General features: G+C 47.3%; 1 protein-coding gene across 4 annotated transcripts in view; it reads left to right on the forward strand.

The window, feature by feature from the left end:
• The first annotated feature begins 5,440 nt into the window (after positions 1-5,440).
• ST7 (suppression of tumorigenicity 7) overlaps positions 5,441-20,617 on the forward strand; it is a 97,002-nt gene continuing 81,825 nt past the window's right edge. The window contains exons 1-2 of one of the 4 annotated variants that reach the window (XM_066591813.1): positions 5,556-5,642; positions 5,792-5,879. In XM_066591813.1, coding sequence (XP_066447910.1) covers position 5,879 — 1 coding nt within the window. In that variant the 5' untranslated portion in view covers positions 5,556-5,642; positions 5,792-5,878. Of the gene's footprint in view, positions 5,643-5,791; positions 5,880-20,617 lie in introns of all 4 variants that reach the window. The other 3 variants (XM_066591811.1, XM_066591810.1, XM_066591814.1) reach the window with 3 other exon arrangements.

Here is a 20,617-nt window from a genome sequence, read left to right on the forward strand (position 1 = left end):
ACCTTTCAGGGAGCAGATAAGATTCTGTACGCAGTACAGGTTTCTCCCATAAGGTTTCGTTGCCGAGACCTAGAATGCACACGGGGCTCAGATGTATGCTTCACAGATCTGCATTCAGACTGCACCAGCAGATTGCTGCAATTCTAGAAAAAAAAAGTCCCATCTGTAAAATACGGTACGTTTCCATGCAAGATAAATGTTTTTTTAAGGAAGAACAGGACCTCTTTCTAAGGTCTTGTGCAAAAGGGGTAAAACCATTACGACTGCTTTAGTCCTGAATGAGGTTCCGTTAAGGACCTGGTTTTCTTCAAGAATCCCTTAATTCAGTCCTGGTCATATATACGACCTTCCGATCTATATTTGGAATCCATGTAACTGATCCAAAATAAGCTTGTGTGCATGAGGTCTTAGGGATACTTACAGCACCTTCGAGAGAGGCTTTCGTGCTGAGCCATGTATCTTCTGTATATATCACACCTCATTGACTCCTGTCTTAGGAAGTGTTGTCCATCTGTAGCAGTGCTGGCGGCAGGCAGGAAAGGTTGCTACAGTGTGGTAGAGTATAGAAGCATACTACTAACATGGTTCATGCCTGCTTTACTGGACTGTAATGCCAGGCCAAGTCATTCCCCGCATATATTTACTCCACCTTACTACAGGCCAGAGTCCTAATGTTCCTCTAGTAGTCTGGGAACAGATGTGGTCAGCACAGCAGACGTCCAGTGGGACTGCGAGGGACAATCGCGTGGTCATGGGGACTTCTCTGAATCTACATGAAAATATCACAAACAGAAGATAGAATGCAGCCCGAACCCTGCCAGTGCAGACCGCATAGTGTCAGGGATTACCAAGCAGCCGCTATGCTCCGCTGAGTGTTATGTCATTGATGTGTGTAGCTTCTCAGAGTCCCAAGGCTGGATTTATATGTATCATGGGCACTCCTTCATATCAGGGAGGAGAATGGCACATGCAGTGTCCACTGTCCCTGCAGATCGGCCCGCACACATGTGCCTGACATTCTCGGGTGAAACTCGCATACAGCTGTCTGACAGGCCTAACTGCGAGAGACTATTCTTCCATTCTGATGCAGTTTAAAGATTTACAAGAAACCATGGGCAAGATAACTCATTTACACTTAGTGTATGGCCGAGGGAGCGTTACCTGTAAACGCGGGCATCGCACACTTTTCGTCGGAACGATTTTAGGGTGAACTTAAAATCCATTATTTACCTACAGAGATGGTGTCTTTTAATAGACCGAATGCCGTTTTCTCTGCAGGAGTCTGTTAGATTATATTGTAATTTGCCTGCAGCCCCAAATGCTACAGCTGGGTGTTATTAATCACACACACTGGGCTCTGCAAACACGTCCTGGAGGCTCATTTACATGCAAATGATAGTGTTAATGGCTATTAACACTTATGCAAAAATATCTCAAACTTTCAGTCATTTGAAAGATTACAGTGCAACACATTTTTAAAATTTCATAACGCAAAGTAATTCTGTTTCTGTAAAATGAAAACCTGCTTTACACTGGTAAAACTGAATAATAGCACGTCGCATTCTAACGTTGTTTAACCCCTTAGTGACCAAGCTTTTTTTTTTTTTTGTTTAAAAAAAATTTTGGAACTCCTTTTATATTTATCCATCGCCGTCGCTGTATGAGGGCTTGTTTTTTGCGTGACGAGTTGTAGTTTTCAATGGTGCTATTTACTGTACCATATAATGTACTGAAACACTTTTTAAAAGTTCTAAGTGGAGTAAAATGGAAAAAAAAATAAATCTGCCATCTTTCGGTGTCTTGTTTCTACGGTCACTTTAACATAGAATAATTTGCAAGTTTTGCATATCCAAGTGATTCTGACATTGTTTTTCTTCGCCTCATATTGTACTTCATTTAGGTGGTAAAAATAGACCGATAGTTTGTGTATTTATTAAAAGCACCAACATTGGGAAAATTTGGAAGTCTTTCACATTTTCACTGGAATATGTCAAATGTGCAAACATACTGTACAAATTTTTTACAAGATATATTTCCATCCATTTACTTTATTAAGGAAGCACATTTTAAAAACTTTAGTTTTTTGTTTTATGCTTTTTTTTTAACCCTTTAGGAGACGTACAAATTTAAAATAAAACTTTAAGGAACTCTGTTTTCCTACACCCAGCCAAGATTGCAAAGGCTTATAGGTGTCAGAATGATACCTCACAAATGACCCCATTTTAAATACACCCCTTGATATATTCTCTGCAGGGTGTCATGAGTATCTTGACCCCACGGGTTTTTCTTTTGTTCGTTTTTTTCAGGAGTTAATGCACTTTTGGTGAGAAAAAATAAAATTTCATAGTTTTGCAAATGTCATTTTAAAGAGTTTTTTTTTTCCTACAGTGCACATGAAAATGAGGATTTGCACCCCAAAGGGGATACCCCTGTTTTTGGCACCCCCTAAATCTTAGATAAGAGTAATAATGTAAAACTGTGTGGTGTATCTTAAAATGGATAATTACGGAGGCCTGGTTGGGATGGGCACATGGGGCAATAGAACCGGTTATCCCTCCACCTCCCATGCTTGCTGCAAACCTGACCCTTTTTTGGGGGGTATTTCTTGACCTCCAGCAGCAGGGATGGGGTGTAAAAAGTGGCGTTTCGTGAGTCTCCGTAAGCTTGATGAGGTGCGGTGGTCTCACACAGAAGGCCTTCAACAAGCTGCCCATGGATCTGCAGGAAGGCCAGTTCTTGTAAATTACATATTACAGGTAGCGATCTGAATAACGCAAGGTTCGCGCTGCTGTATGTGAATTTGCTTGCAGCGGATCCCAGCCGTGGTCCTGCATGCACTGCGTACTCACACAGGCAGTCATGCGCAGTACACTGTTTATATATCGTGTGCCATGGCTTAAGGATGATGCTGGTACTTGCAGCCGATATACCCTAGCCCCTATGCAATTAAATTGTGTATCGGTGACCGTAGAGCACAATGGGCTCTATGTTGCGGATATCCGTGGTAAAATAAAACCTGCTGCGTTCTGTTTTCTGCGAGTAGATGACATAATTTCAACCCGCTAATGGGAGCGGAATTGTGGAATGCAATGCATTTGAATGATCCGCAGATCAAACCCATGCAGAATCCACAATTCTTATCGGGTCTTGTGAGACCGGCCTAAGGTACATCAGTACCATTTGATAAGGGTGACCGGGAACGATCGCCGCAGCCTACGGTCACTGGCCTGCGCTCTTGGCTACCATTGGTAGCCAGGAGCAAGGAGATTTTAAATTGCCAGGGCCCTCCCCAGCTTCTGCCCTTTCGTCTGCCACTTTGCCGATGGGTGCATGCGCAGAAGATCCTGTTGTGGGACAAATCCGGGGGCCTTAGGTAAGTAATTTTACCTCCCTTCACGGATTGGATCCACGAGGGAAAGTGAAACAAACTTTTTCATAATTGCCGTTATCCATTGGATAACAGTGATCATGGGACCAGGGACTGCATACCGTCGCCCCCAATGAGATCTTCAGCCTCTCGGTTACCTTTGGTAGCCAGGAGCAGGGAGATTTTCAATTTCCTAGGCCCTCTGCCCATACGCCTGACATTTTGACGTCTGGCGGGCATGTGGAGAAGGTAGCATCAGGCTCTTGCCGGACCAGAGCGCCGCGTGACATCGCGGAGGCAGGAGTCGAGTAGTTTCAGTTCTCATCACAGATCCAATCTGTGAGGGTAAATAAAACTTTAACTTTTATGCAATTGTCCCACAAGAAGCGCAGGGTCCCTCCCGCTGCTCTCCGGAGCTCCGACGTGGTTCCTGCAGTCCCCGGCTGCCCAGACAGGATCACTTTCAGGTTACGGGATTCATAAATCCCACCTCCAGGAAGCGATGGCTGTGATTGGTTTATCAAGCACTGCATTGATTGGCTGAGCAGCGTTCGAAGAACCAATCGCAGCTATCACATTGTGGAGGCAGGATTTATGAATTGGCTGAGCCGACGCATTGATTGAGCAATTCATAAATCCCGCCTCCTCTACGCAGTGACTGTGATTGGCTGAGCAGCGGTCGAAGAACCAATCAATGTAGCGCTCGATAAACCAATCAGAGCCATTGCTTCCTGTAGGTGGAATTTATGAATACAGGAATTGATTTTCTGTGGGCGTCCGAGGACTGCAAGAAGCGTGTTGCAGCTGGGGCTTATTTTTGGGGTAGGGTCTATATTTCAAGTCACTGAAAGTTCCCACAAATCTGAGTACGGCTTATTTTTGGGGAAAATCAGGGATTTGAGTGAAATGTTCCATGAGCGTTCTTCAGCACCCGTCGATGAATACTGGCGGAATTAAAAACTCACTTCCCCTGTAATTTTTGTTGCCCCTAGCAACCAATCACAGCTCAGCTTTCATTTCTTATACTGCTGAGGTAAATAAAAGCTGCGCTGTGATTGGTTGCTATGAGCAACAAATATTCTTTTGGCCAGGTTTCATAACAGTGCGGTGCAGGGCTCATTCTTGTGGCGCACTTTGTATATTCCAGGACTGCTAGACATAAAATCTTTTGCATGCGCATGGCAGCTGGCACACGGACTGGTTAGAGGGCACACGGACTCCACATGTATGAAAACGGGCACTTTTTGCGGCTGTAACTTGAATGTTGTTTTAATGCAAGTGTGCAGCTAGCCTCAGGGCTCCTTCACACGAGCGGATGCGTTTTTACCCGCATGCTCCCAAAATTGCGTGAACGAAGAAAAGACGCAATCAAGTCCCGAGCTTAATTAGAGCTTTCTCATCCATACGGCCCGGTGCGACGTATTAGCGAAAGAACACGCCTCAGCCCGCCGGAATGACTTCTAACACCTAAACAGGCAACTGTAAGCTTTTCACTGCGTTGGACGCCGCTAAACTCCTCCCCCTCCATTTTTGCAGCTCCCATAGGAGTCCATGGAAGCCGCCGGCGTATATCAGTCAGAACCAGAACTATCTTGTCCGGCAGAGTGTAATTTCGCTTGTTGATTTCGGTCACGTATGTGCTACTTTTTCCAGCGCGACTTTCTACGCGACTTAAGAATTGTTCATCTGAACGAATACATTGGAAGCTGATGCGTCAGATGGTCGCGACTTTCAGCGGAGGTAAAAACGCAGAAACGCTGGTGTGAATAAAGCCTCAGGGTGCATTCACAAGGGCGGCACGCTTGGGTGCGACTCACATTGCACGGCGCACGAAAATAAAACATGAAGCGATTCTTCTGTCTCGCGGCGAGAGAAAACGCAGCGGTGTAAATAGCGTCATTATTGATAATGGCTTGTGTTTTGCGCAGGACTTCTGGCCCGTGTGAATGCAGCTCGACTCCTGGGGGACAGCCCGCTGCCGGCCGCAGAGCCCCTGAGTGACCCCCAACCCCCGAAGCTGTCAGCCGCCGCGAGGAGGCAGCGAGGGGAGGGCTTCTCCTGGGATTGGCTGCGGTGAGGGCCGCACACACGGGCAGGGCCGGGGGCAGCACCACACAATAAAATATGGCTGAAGCTGGGGCAGGCTTCCTGGAGCAGCTGAAGGCGTGCATGCTGTGGTCGTGGACCTATCTGTGGACCGTGTGGTTCTTCTTCATGCTCTTCCTCGTCTACATCCTCAGGGTCCCGCTCAAGATCAACGACAATCTGAGTACAGGTAGGAGGGGGCTGCCACGTTCTCTGCACGGGGAGGAGGGCGGCGGGGCTGCTGCGGCCACGGCTGCCAGTGGCGGGGGGGGCATTAAGGGGTACAGTGACGGGCTGTCCCGGGGATCCTCTCTCTTGAATCTTCTGTCTTCTCTTTAGGAGTTTGCAATGGATGTGTGCGAGGAGGCTGCCGGGTCCTAGCTCCGCCTGTGCCGGTTACTCTGTGGGAAAGTTGTGTGCGAGTTTAGTAAGTGGCGATCTGCCGCGCGGCTCCCCATGATGGGTCCCTCTAGGATCCCTACACGTGTAGCACCGCATGCAGACTGGTCGGCTCCTCTCACAGCACATATGGATGACCGTTTTTGTCCTCACCATAGAGTTACAGATGTCAGAAAAGTCCCATTTGCACACTTGCTACTAGTGTAGCCGGTTCGCCCCCAGGTTTAGGCACTTCTGGCAGTGATTTCAACTTTTTTTTTTTTTTTCTTCTAAGTCCTCAGAGGCTTTTGTTGGTATTAGTAGACGTGATGGAGAAGCTTTAGGCCAGCTGCGCTCAACCGGATTTCAATCGTGGAATCCGCGATTGTTACCCGCGCGGACGAGCCGCAGTATTCCACACCTAATGAAATAATGGAACTTTCACATGTCCACTCAGGTGAGCTGGCAGTGATTGCGATTTTTGCAAGCGGATCTAAAATCCCTGCATGTTCTATTTTTGTGCAGAATACACACGGATGGTTTCTGTTGAAGTCAATGGAAGCTGTCCGACCCACAGCCTGTTCAAAATTGACATTGCAGATAGATCGCAGGTACCCTTCTGAATGTAATGCTTGGCATTGCCATCACTAACTTTTATCCAATGTGCTAGAAAAACAGGGCTATTTTCTTTCAAAGACAACACCACCCTTGTCCATAAGCTTGTGTGCAATATTGCAGCTCAACTCCATTGAAGTGAATGGAACTAAGCTGCAATACCCGGCACAACCCACGGACAAAGGTGGCACTGTGTTTGGAAGAAAAAAGCCGTGTTTTTCCAACTCTGAAGATCCCCTTTAATGTGACCATGGAGGTATATTCAGATGATGCGGTTCTGCCATTTTATTACTGATTTCTGTGCTCATGGCTTTAACGAACATAACCTGTCCTAGCTACAGAAGTGCGACAAGTGCGTGCAGATTTGTGTCTTGTGAATTACAACTGCGCAGCAGAAACCATGCACTGGTTGAGTATGTCTTAAAGGGGCTATCCCTGCTCCTCAGGGGAGCAGGTGACTATCAGATATGTGGGGATGCAACCATTGGGATCTCCACTGGTCCTGAAGGCACTTGTGGTCACACATTCACACCGCCACGCCATTTATTACAATGTGACTGCCGGAAATGGCTGGGTTCAAGCACTCAACTATCTCCTACAGTCCCACTGAAATGTCATGATGGTATGTATGTGTGACCACCTACTCCATTAATTTCATGACTTTCAGGGTCTCCCTTCTAGTGATGGTCTCAGTGGTCAGGTATTATTGTATCTTGACGCCACCAGGAAGTTCTGCTGGAGTCAAGATTGACAGGGGGTTACACCCCCTGTACTGGATTGGCTGGAGAGCTGGGTTGGCTGCAGGTCCTGCCAGCCCAGTAAGGTCACGCTGCAGCTCCAATCTAACCTGGCATGCACGTCCTGTTTCTTTCCAGCCCCTGCTCCAGCTGAAAACTCCTTCCCGTCCGGCGGGCTAAAAGGCGGCACCCCGCTCTGTGTAGAAGCGCACAGCAGGGTCGCCATGAGGGAGCGCACAGTGCCGTAAAGCCGGTTGCCGGTGAAGCCGTTCCATTCCCCCCATCCCCAGGTGTCTTTTACATTGCAGTCAGCTGCAAGAAGGACACAGCGCCGGGGTTCCACAAATTGACAGACGCCATCCATACACAGCAGCACTACAGCGGCGTGCTACACGTTCTGACATGTGTCCCCCGCACAGTGCTTTAGGAGAACAGGGAGCCAACAGCGGCGGGGGACTCGGTTATAGGCACCGGCCGCAGATACCAGAAAGAGGACAGGCGGTGAGCTGCGGTTATAACAGCACTGCAGCAGAATGGCGGCTAACGTACACAGATGCCTGCTTACTCACAACGGCGCTTCCCACAGTAATGCAGTTTAGCTCCTTCCAGGACCTTGACCTCTTGAGCCAATCGGGAGCGAGGGTGTGAGAGGGGCGTTCCTCCTGTCAAACCCCTAGCTTCTGGTGGCGTCAAGATACAATAATACCCAGTGGTCGAATGCCCAACAATCAGTTATCGTGTGGTAGAGGAGGTTTGTGTCATAGGACACCCCCTTCTATACTCTACTGGCTCTCTACCCCGGATGACAGTGGGAGGGCATGGACCTGCCGCTTATTCCCTAGGAGTTCCTGTGTAAGCGGTCTGCCTAAAGTCTAATAATGTAATAGTAGTGGATATGGATTGTATGTGTGCTGTTAGTACGCTGCTTCTTTTTGTCTCTGACCATTGGCGGTAAATTTCAAAGCATGAGCAGCTTCTTTGCAGGCGATGACTGTATGTCACTGAAACGATTGTTGTTAAATTCCACCCAATTAACAATGGTTTTGGTTAAAATGGTTAATTTTCATTATTTTAGTCTGTGCATGGGCACCTTAAGAGTGTCATAGATGCTGTACCCTGATATAGAACATGGGTCTATTGAGCTGAACTTACAGCATCATATGAGTCTATGATGCCTTGATCTGTGGTCAGTAGGCCCATGGTTGGATCTGGTGCAAAAAAAGTACCTGTAATATGTTCGTGTGAAAGCTGGAATCACACATGTAGTTTACAGACCCAAACTGAGAACTGGATACAAAAAGAAGGGCCAGTATTTCCCTTACGCTCATTGTCAAAAAATAATCCCTTCCATAGGAGTTGTCGGAAACTAATGAAACTTTCTGTGTGATTGTAACATTGATATAAGTGAGTGCTTAAAGGGGTTGTCCCGCGGCAGCAAGTGGGTCTATACACTTCTGTATGGCCATATTAATGCACTTTGTAATGTACATTGTGCATTAATTATGAGCCATACAGAAGTTATCAGAAGTTTTTCACTTACCTGTTCCGTTGCTAGCGTCCTCGTTTCCATGGAGCCGTCTAATTTTCAGCGTCTAATCGCCAGATTAGACGCGCTTGCGCAGTCCGGGTCTTCTTCTTTTCTGAATGGGGCCGCTCGTGCCGGAGAGCGACTCCTTGTAGCTCCGCCCCGTCACGTGCCGATTCCAGCCAATCAGGAGGCTGGAATCGGCAATGGACCGCACAGAAGCCCTGCGGTCCACCGAGGGAGAAGATCCCGGCGGCCATCTTCAGCAGGTAAGTAAGAAGTCACCGGAGCGCGGGGATTCAGGTAAGCGCTGTCCGGTGTTCTTGTTTAACCCCTGCATCGGGGTTGTCTCGCGCCGAACGGGGGGGCTGTTGAAAAAAACAAAAACCGTTTCGGCGTGGGACAACCCCTTTAACATATCAGAGCAAAAGGATCATTTATTGCAGAAAACTGAACACTTGAATGTGATACGCATGGGCATGGAGGCTCTAGTACCCTGTTGAACCACCTCTAGCTTGGATAGAAGATGTGATACGGGCAGGCATGGAGGCTCTAGTACCCTGTTAGGCCGCCTCTAGCTTGCATAGAAGATGTGATACGGGCAGGCATGGAGGCTCTAGTACCCTGTTGGGCCGCCTCTAGCTTGGATAGAAGATGTGATACGGGTGGGCATGGAGGCTCTAGTGCCCTGTTGCACCGCCTCTAGCTTGGATACAAGATGTGATACGGGCAGGCATGGAGGCTGTAGTACCCTGTTGTATCGCATCTAGCTTGGATAGAAGATGTGATACGGGTGGGCATGGAGGCTCTAGTATCCTGTTGTACCGCCTCTAACTTGGATACAAGATGTGATATGGGCAGGCATGGAGGCTCTAGTGCCCTGTTGTACCGCCTCTAGTTTGGATAGAAGATGTAATACGGGCAGGCATGAAGGCTCTAGTGCCCTGTTGTACCGCCTTTAGCTTGGATACAAGATGTGATATGGGGGGCATGGAGGCTCTAGTATCCTGTTGGACCACCTCTGGCTTGGATACAAGATGTGATACGGGTGGGCATGGAGGCTCTAGTACCCTGTTGTACTGCCTCTAGCTTGGATACAAGATGTGATACAGGTGGGCATGGAGGCTCTAGTACCCTGTTGTACCACCTCTAGCTTGGATGCAAGATGTGATACAGGTGGATATGGAGGCATGCAGGTTCAGTATGGTATCCTGCGGCATATCAGTTCACATTAGCTATAACAAGACTGTTGATGGTCCCATACATGTTCTATTGGTGATAAATCTGGTGACCGGGCAGCCACAGAAGTGTGACAATGTTGTGGGGACATTCCTGTGACATCTTGCGTGCGGCCGGGCATTATCCTGCTGAAAAATGCCTCTTGGAAGCCGCCATGAGAGGAACACATGTGGCTGCAGGATGTCCTCAACATATCGCTGAGCTGTCATTGTCCCTCATACCACTACTGGGGGTGACCGACTGTTGTATGCAATGCCCCCAGACTATCACACCAGCAGGGGGCAGTGTTCCGCTCCACAGCACAGGCAGGATTGAGGTTCTCACCCCCAGGTCTCCAGACATGAACACAGCCGTCATCTGTGCCCAAACTAAACCTGGATTAGTTGCTGAAGACAGTCCGGTTCCACTGCATAGCGTCCAGTTTCGTCATTCATGACACCACTGCAAACAGAGGCCAAAGGCATTTTACGTAATGGGTGCCATGAGACCAAATTGCCTTGGTTCCAACAGACAGGGACCTGTAATGATGGTGCTACCTGTCTCTGGATGGAGCTGCTCGCGCTAATTCTGTTAGAGAAACCAAAGTACATATGGCTCCTCGGCTCAGTACCCCATCCGTTGGAGCAGAGAGCTGACGGATTGCCAGCTGATTGTAACCGGAGCTGAGTAGTGCTTTGTTTGACCTGCGGTGGTGTGGCAGGGTAAGGCCTTATTCAGACAGCCATATCTTATGCCCGTGTATTTCGTGATTTGCACACGGACACTTTAGTCTGAGGCTATTCTCATGGGCCAGTTTTCACTATGGTCCATGTGAAAAATTGTAGCGTTTCACAAGAAAACTCACGGGGGCAATAGGCACACCTGTCCAGGGGTCATGCTGGTTGTGGTTCGGGCGGCATGGAACCAGTGACCGATTCCCTTTTCGTAAAACTATGGATGTCTTGTTATAGCAAATGCGTTTTGCCTTTGGCAGCTATAGGCTACATGTAACACATAGAGGTACACACTCATGTGATCTGTGGTGCTGATGGGATTTTTTGTTAGTGTGTTGCAGCATTTTGCATTCTGCATGTTCTGTGGTTGTTAAAAGACTCATTAACACGACCGTATCCGTAAAACGCTGTGGGACCTAAGTGTTAAATGGTCTTGATTATTTTTGCAGTCTAGTCTTGTGCCGGGTCTTCTGCTTCTTGACAGTTTGTGGTTGGATGTGGACTTCCTTCTATGGTTGATGTCTCCTCTACAGACCAGTGAACTTTTATCAGATAGGTCTTACTGATAAGAGTTGTAGCTTAGCACATCATCTTATACATGGGCATGGTCTGCAACACTGACACGATTAAAGGGGTAGTGCCATCTTGGCGAATCATGGTCACTATGGGAATACTCCTTTTGTATGAGGTGGTGGGGAGTTACACCACCACCTCATACAAAAGAGCTATTAATACGCCAGTTAATAAATCTGGCCTCAGCTACTTCCTGACCCTGGGAGACCATAGAAGTCTCCCAGTCCAAGCAGGACCAAGTGGTGTGGTGCGGGCGGGGGCTTATGACAACGTATGATTTTACCTCCATCGTTCTAGAAAGTACACGGCCGTTTAAAAAAAAGGCAGGGAGCAAATTCCGCAGCAATTCTGCACCCAAAAAACAGTCAAAATCTGTACCATTGGTGCAGATTTGGACTGGAAATCACCCATGTATATGCAGCTGATTTCATACTATGTGGCGCTCCCCCTCATCTCCTCCGTAGGCTTACCGCCGTCAGCGCTACCCGGCTAACTGCTCCCAGTTACCCGTAGTGACCTCACCTGACCAGGCCACTGGCAGCTGGAAGCCTACGGAGGAGGTAATGGGAGCGCCGCATAGTATGAAATTGGCTGCGGATACACACCTGATTTCCAGTCAAAATCTGCACCAATGGTACGGATTTTGACTTTTATTTTTGGGATGAAATGCTGCAGAAATTGCATCGGAAATTTCTGCTGTGGACATTCTGTAGCCTTTCCGCCACGTGTAAATATACCTTGAGGTATTCTGCCATGTGCAAAGTGGCCCCATTAGTAATGGTGACTCCCACAGTGGCCCCATTAGTAATGGTGACTCCCACAGTGGCCTCAGTAGTAATGGTGACTCCTATATCATCCCTGGTAGTAGTAGTGACCCCCCCACAGTGCCTCTTTAGTAACAGTGACCCCCACAGTAGCCTCTGTAGTAAGTGTTCCCTTTATCCGTCCCTAGTAGTAATAGTGACCCCACCACCACCACATTGGCCTCAGTAGTATTACTACTGGGATATAGGGGACACTTACTAATAGTGCCCCCCATATCGATCCCAGTAGTAATGACCCCCACAGTAGCCCCAGTAGTAAGAGTCCCCCCCCCCCCCCCCCCGAAACCCATATACTCGCTACTCTCCTGGTCTTTAGAGCGCTGCTGTTCCTCTTCTCAGCGCTGCTGCGGGATGCACACACTGATAGAAGTGTGTATGCCTAGACCTCTCCTCCACTCTTCACTCCTCCTGTGCAACCAGCAAGGGGAGGTCAGGGGAGGATGATCCCAGGGGCTGTTAACCCCTTCATGACATGGCCTATTTTGGGCTTAAGGACGCAACAATTTTTGGCAGATTTTCTTCTCAGTTTATCAAAAGCCATAATTTTTTTATTTTCCCGTCGACGCGGCTGTATAAGGGCTTGTTTTTTGCATGGCAAACTAGTTTTTATCGGCGTCTTTTTTGGGTACATTAACTATATTGTAAAACTTCTATATTTTTTTTATGATAGCAGGGAGAGAAAATGCATCAATTCTGACATAGATTTTTTTTTTTACAGCGTTAATCTTGCAGCATAAATGAGACATTCCATTTTTTTCTGTAGGCCCGTACGGTTACAACGATACCAAAATTCTTACATTTTTTTTAAAGTTTTTCCACTTTTCTGCAATAAAAACACTTTTTTTTGGAAATCCTTTTTTTTTCTAAATCGCTGCATTCAAAGTCCTGTAACCTTTTTATTTTTTGATGTACGGAGCTTTGTGAGGGCTTATTTTTTGCAAGACGAGCTGTAGTTTTTACTGGTACCATTTTGGGGTACATATGGCTTTTTTGATAACTTTTATTGCGTTTTTAGTGAGGCAAAATGCTAAAAATTAGCATTTTGCCTCAGTTTTTTAGCGTTTTTTTCCGTGCACAGTCAAAAGCATGTGCAACTTATTGTACGCGTCGTTACGGACGCGACAATAGCAAATATGTGCGTTTTTTTGTTTTTTTTTTTACCTTTTCTTATGCTAATCTGAGAAAAAGCAAAAAAAATGTTTTTTTTACTTTTTTTCACTTTTTTTTTTAATTCATTTTTTAATATTTTTTTTTTTTTTTTACAACATTTGTGTCACCCTGGGGGACTTTGACCACAGCCCTGATGATTCCTGTCATAAGGCATGGCAGAGCTACTGCTCTGCCAAGCCTTATCGCTTATACAGCGATCTCAGGCACTGGTAACACAGGACGCCAGTGTCTGGCATCCTGTTACCATGGCGACAGGCCGGGCTCTCGCGATAACATCGCGAGAGCCGGCCGGAGACAGAGAGGGAGTGCGCTCCCTCTGTGAACTCTTTCCCCGCTGCGATCTACTTAGATCGTGGCAGGGAAGGGGTTAACAGCGGGGGGCGCATCTCCGATGCCCCCCGCTGTTGCAGAGGGACGCTGGCTGTGACTGACAGCCGGCTCCCGCTGCGGGATAGCGCAGGATAATATGTGATCCCGCGCTATCTCCAGGACGTAAGTTTACGCCCTGTTGCGGGAAGTACCCCGCTGCCAGGACGTAAACTTACGCCCTGCAGCGGGAATGGGTTAATCCCCTTTATGGTGATCCTACATCCCGAAAGCAGGACAAAAGCGAAACAGACTTCCTGAAAGTGGAAAAAATGGTTGTCCTACTTGGGACCTGGGTGAAAGTGGGACTGTCCCACCTAGGGCCGGCTGTCCACGGGCGGTGCGATATACCGCCACGGGAGCCGCCGCAGGGTAGCATTATCTCACTGCAATTTTCCGCGATGAACCTATCATCATGATAATTTCATTGCAAAAAATCGCGGTAATTTTCCCTTCGTGTACATCGTGCTGTGCTTTCCATAGTAATCCTATGGAAATCGTTCCTAGCGTTAGCCGCATGTGGATTATCGCCGTGCGTAACGCAGTGAAATATCACCCGTGGGCACGAGGCCTGAATCAGGACATCTGGTCACGTTTTATATAACGGCAAGTTCATATCTGCGTTGGAGGTTATGTGAGCCAGCAGAAAATCCTCAACAAAATAGTGCATCAAGCTGGGCAATTTCATTTGGGTGTGATTGTTCAAGAGAAACCAAGTAATCTTGTAGATATGATAACTTTTATGGCATCATGAAGGATTCTGAGAGTATCTGAAAGCTCGCTATAGCATCATGTATTTTTGTTAGCCATTAAAAGGTATCATATCTACAAGATTACTTGGGTTCTCTTGAGAACAATCACACTTTGCTTGACTGGCTAACACCGTACCAAACTCATTTCATCTGGGAAAGGCCAGTCAAGAATGCCAGATGGACCGTTTAATAGTCCATGTAGTTTGTCTGGCATGTGATTGCTCCGGTATTTTCTTCTTGCTTGGCTCTGAGGGCACCACAGGTGTGAATGTGTCCTAATAAAACTGTAATCCAGCGGCCTTTAAACAACTGCTATTCTGCCATGTCACAAGGGATGTGGTGTTTCACTTGGATGCTGTCTAGGCGTGCGCGCTGTAAAACTCCTTGGTGAAATCCTATTATCTTGCCATCACTTAGTGATTTTTGTCTACATTGACAAAACTTTTCCACCTTCCACCCAGTACTAAAAGTTTCTGCCAAGACTTGCAGGATGATAGAAGGTGCATGAGAGGCGGCCTAAGATAATAACCCCATTTATTCTCCTTTCTCGCCTGTATATTGTAGCTTGTATGCCTACAGCTGCAGGAGCATCAAGAGGGCCTGAGTATCCTCTCTCACTCTACGCAAATACAGTGTATATAGACCTTTCCATTCAGCTGGGGAGCCTCCCACAAGACTCTTCTCCACATGCCTAGCTCTTGCTAAAAGTATGGGGGACATTTACTTCAATGGCATTTAGAAGTGGATGTAAGCAGGGGTGCAGCTAAAGGCTCATGGGCCCGGGTGCAAAAGTTTATCTTGGATTGCCCCCCCCCCCCCCAGCGTCTTTTTTTTTTTTTTTTTTTTCCCTGCTCTGATTTGTTGCTTAGCGACATTGCTTATAATCTCCACTCATACGCAATGTAATTGCATATGTACAGAGTTGGTTATGCATCCATGGAGAATAATAGGGCTCTATGGCCTGGATTATACGTAATTTAAAAAATTGCTAGTGGGAATGGGTCAATGAAAATCTATGTACTTTCTTTGACTCCATTCGATGCATATAACGCGCACCTAATGCGCGATTAAACTACGCTCGTGTGAGTCTGCCCTGCAGAGAATGTGTTATCAGAAAATGAACCATTATATAAATCACATTCTTGTGTTCACCAAAAAGTCTTAAAAATGTTTATTTTTATTTTTTTTTTAACGTTCAATCACAATCTATACCTAAAATAAATATCCTAAAATCCCTCATTTTCCATGCAGACCACAGAGCCTGAGGTCTCCCTCACACAGATGTTTTTTCAGTGTTTAGTGCTGTGGTTTTAGCGCAGCCCTAAACGCTGTCAGAGGCTCCCATTGTTTTCAATGGAGCCTCTCGGACAGCCTCAGACAGCCGCTCGATCGCGGTGTTGCCCAGCACTGTGATTTTCAAGCGGAGTCTGTTCTATTTCGGACATTTAACGCACCTCATTAATGATGAGGCGTTTACCATAGCTCATCATTAATGAGGTGCCCTGTGGTCAAAAGTACAATCGCGGCTCTTTCAGCAAGACCTGTGTGAGGGAGTCCTAAGGCGGGGTTCATACGGGGCGGAATTGCCGCAGAATTTCTGTGTGGAGTTTCCACACGAAAATTCCGCAGGCATTTTTAAACCCAACACTAAGCAACAAAGTGGAAGGGATTTTCAAAAATCTTGTTCACGCTGCGGACAGACCGCACGGGAACTCAAATCAGCACGGAATTCAAATTTGCGACATGTTAACCCTTTTCAATCTACTGTCTGATGTCTTCCCACATTCTGATTGAAGCTTGTACAGCGCCAATGTCAGACAGCATCCGACAGGGTATTCTTACCGTTTATTGCCAGCCACTCTGCTGTCAGAGCCTCTCTGGCGCGCATATACTGGCTTTAGCCAGCAGATGGCACCGTTGTATAACAGCAAAAAGAGAAAGCCTTTTAGGGAACCCTGAATCCAAAATTGGATTGGAAAGGGTTAATTGTATCACCGTTTCTGCTGTGGACTCTCTGCTCTCTATGGGGAGAGATTTCCATAGCAGAATACAGGCAGAAAAGCAGCCTTTCTGCTGCAGAAATCTTTCAGAATTTCTGTACGTTCCTGCTGCAAATATTCCGCAAGATTTTCGTCCCGTGGTAACCCAGCCCTAATACTAGTCTGTCACTTCCTGATCTGTAGAAAGCTTTGCATTAGTCATCTCACTAACCTCACAGGCAGGATTACACTGACAGGTAACACCTGTATGTAGATAACACAGGATCCGCCATTCACAAAAGGGGATCAGCTGTGACTAGCTACTCCTCCCTGCAGAATGACCTCGATAAGGGTTTATTCCCATGAGCGTATATCGGCCGGCGTTTTCACGGTCGGCCGATATGTGCTTCCCTCCCATTCACCGTCTCTGCTTCTCTCCTCCCCTCCGAGCAGTTTGCAATGGGACTGGGCGGAGCTGAGCTCCCACCCCCTGTCCATAGCCGGCAATGGGAGTGGGCGGGGCAGAGCTTAGCTCCACCCCATCCCGCCCACTCCCATTGCAAACGAAGGACTGGAGGAGAGAGGGGGGGGGGCTGCTTAGACTCGACCAATATACACTCGTGGGAATGAGCCCAAACAGTCTCCTGTACAAGTCAATTGATCTCCTTCAGAGATGAGCGTGCATACTCTCTAAGGACAATTGCTCGATCGAGCATTGCCCTTAGCGAGTACCTGCCCGCTCAGAAGAAAAGGTTCGGCTGCCGGCGCGGGTGACAGGTGAGTTGCGGCAGTGAGCAGGGGGGAGAGGGAGATCTCCCCTACGTTCCTCCCCGCTCTCCCTCGCCGCTCCCCGCCCGCCGCCGGCAGCCGAATCTTTTCTTCCGAGCGGGCAGGTACTCGCTAAGGGCAATGCTCGATCGAGTAATTGTCCTTAGCGAGTATGTTTGCTCATCTCTAGTCTCCTTCTGTCCATTATATGTATGGCTCATGATGCTGCTGTAAAGCATCTCTCTAAATGCTCTTAATGCTGTTAAATGTGACTCAGTAAAGATGGCCGCCTTCTTAGTCATGTATAGACAGTACAATAATAAAATCTATACTCAGAAAATAAAAACTGATTAGAAAAATGTCAAGTTTCACTATCTGGTTTTAATTAATACAAAACAAGTGGTGATATAGTCCCTTTAAATGATATTACTGTGAAAGTTGACTTCCCAATTATAAAGCTGGATATACATGGAGAAGCTTTCACAAGTTTCGCTTCTTTGTATCCAATCCTCATTTTGGCTTAACATGCGTGTGTGATTCCAGCCCAAGGTAACTTTCACATGAACATATTACAGGTGCCTGACTGTGGGTCTACTGACCAGAAATTAAGGCATCATACATTTATGTGTTGTGGGTCCGGAGAGCACCCAAAAAGTGTGTGGAGACACCTAGGGGTGAGTGGGTTGGGGGATGGCATAGTCTCTCCCCAAGGAGAGAAGGGGTGTGAGAAGACAACTGAGAGGTGAGTGAGGAGACTTATACGGCCATGCACGCTCCTCTGGGTAGTTTATGCAAATAAGGAAGATGGAACAATATCTCTACAGCCTATTTAGGATTTCAGCCGCAGTTCAGCAACGCTGCTGATTAGAGCCACCTGATTGGCTCTTCGGCACCACGTGACTACACAGCGTGCACACGGATTGCCTTCAGCAGCCGTGTGCACTACACACTACACTTAAGCAGCACAGGGTTAGGTTTAGGGTTACCTAAACGCTAACCCCTAACCCCGTGCTGCTTAAGTGTAGTGTGTAGTGCACGGCTGCTGAAGGCAATCCGTGTGCACGCTGTGTAGTCACGTGGTGCCGAAGAGCCAATCAGGTGGCTCTAATCAGCAGCGCTGCTGAACTGCGGCTGAAATCCTAAATATGCCTGCAGCGCCACCTGTTGGATGGCAGCATTATGTGGTACTGCATGCACTGACCGAAGAAGAGTCATGATAGTCAGTATAAGACATACACCCCGGACTCTTCATCCCTGTCCTCCTAAACCCATAAATTTAGGCTGGATGTACACAGCACCGAAAACTATCTACCATCTATTATGTATCAGACTTTTGTGTCTTTTTTTAATGTACTTATTTTGTGTCAATACTGGTGTATGTGCAACAGTTTGGTGTCGGGGATGGAGTATTTGGGCCAGCTCCCTCTTCAGATCAGAGTACGTGGTAGGTGGTTATTTTCCATCCCGGTGTCCGGGGGAAGAGCTCTGGCCTGACTGCACTAGGACGCTGCTTGCTGGGATGGCGGAGGATAATATTGGATGTGGTTTTCCTTATTTGCTTTAGGAAGCGACTGCTGTAGGAGATTACCAGAGCTCAGCAGCGTTTAGTCGGTTTGCTAGTGGATGTTATAGCTAGCATGTCACAAGTCGGACACCTTGTGTTTTTCAGGAATGGAATCTCACCTGCCTCCTTGCTAGACTGATTTCCAGCATCAAATATGGTGGAATTGGAGTGAAATAATACTTTTATTTGTGACTTGTAAAAATGTGGTGTCCTGTAAATGTGAAATAGTTGTGGGAATGGGTCTGCTGATGATTAAAAACCCTCTGGAAGTCCATACACCTTCTTGCGTCTTGGTGTAGCTAGCTGGGCATCTGAGCGAAAGCCGCTTCCAATGCGATCACCAAGGGACTGTATACATGCTGCCCAGAAGTGGTCTTGCATCTGGGAGCTACAAGCAATCTCGGAGTAGTTGTATTCCAATCTGAGATGTACTGCCACATGTGTGGGCATCAGTGTAAAAGAAAAATTGTAATGTGTACCAGGAACACAGAAAAGCTAAATTCCTTCCACAAATAGGACAAAATAGTGCAACATGCTATATGCTATTTCGTCCTAGGAACTGCCGGAAACTGAACAGACTCATAAAAGCAATCCTTTGGCTAGGTGATGCAGTTTTTCCCCAAATTGAGCATGAAAACGAAACCCCTGAGTGCTGATGTGCACCAGCCTTGGGCTTCATATCCATGGGTGGCTCTGATTTGCGGAATATGCGTGGGTCAGCCACGCAGAAGATCCGCAAATCAAGCCACCCGGGATACAAGGGCATCTGCAAATGCATTAAAGCATGCAGATTTGTTTTGCGGACCTCTCGATCCGGAAACAAATCGCAGCATGCTCCATCTTACTGCGGGTCTCGCACCGACTGCTTCCGTTGAAGTCAATGGAAGACATCCGATCCACAATTGAATTGCGGACGGTCCGCAGATACTGCTGGGAAAGCAGGAGTTCAAAAAAAAAGTTAAATGTATTGCGCGCCGGTTGGCGCATCCGTAGTGAAAAACAAAAGCGATCCGGACAGGACGCAGGAGACCCACACAGGTAAATATGTGGGCTCTGCCACGGGCAGGGTGGGATTCTGCTGTGGGCTCTCGCATGCAGAATCCCACCCGCCCATGGACATGAGGCCTTACAATTAAAGAATTGTGATCCTGAGTGCACTGGCTGTTGCGTTTCCGGAGAGCTAAGCAGGGGACCCCACAGATGAAGCAAACTTCTACCAGTACCTACTCGGTAGGAGGACAAGCTGTTGGAATTAAGACAGTGGTGGACTAATTGTACCATAGTCCCTGGCTGTTCTCCTTTCATGGCATCTATCGTCAGCAATAAGTCCAGATCATCCCTGTCGTGGATTTTACAGCCTAGTTGCTGCATGATCTGCATGTGTTAGATGTGGATCTTGTGACAGATTTGGTTATATGTATACCCTGTGCATTCGAAAAGGAGTGACAGACCGACAGCAGCTGGCAGCCGCAGCTATTGTCTAGTTAATGGCAGGCTGCTTGAGCTGCTTACTATAACCTCTGGGTATAACGACATGTTTCAAGTTTATGAAGAACTCCAGAATTGGACTTCCAGAATGTCCCCTTTCTAGGAGTTGGTGGGAAAATGGTGTACCCGCTGCTGGACTAATTTTGGCACCTGTACATGGGTACCATCTATACCAGCATCCCATTATTACGGTCCAGGGGCACTACAACATGTGGTACCATGTACACAGATAAGAGAGGCCTTCCAAGAGCACTAATTGGGCAGACACTCAGGGCGAGAGCATGGCACTATCCAGCAAGAACATGTAGAAGGACGAGTAATGTTCTATTGACCATAATTCATTGTATTGGCAGCCCCCCTGTTCCTGTAAAAGGTTGATTCTCCCCTTAAAGGGGTTTTCACACAATTTTAAAATTGGTTCACAACCACTTTGCCCTTCCTGGTTGCTGCTGACCAGGACATGTGACTGCTGCA

Source organism: Eleutherodactylus coqui, chromosome 2, assembly GCF_035609145.1.
Source record: "Eleutherodactylus coqui strain aEleCoq1 chromosome 2, aEleCoq1.hap1, whole genome shotgun sequence".
Lineage (NCBI taxonomy): Eukaryota > Metazoa > Chordata > Amphibia > Anura > Eleutherodactylidae > Eleutherodactylus > Eleutherodactylus coqui.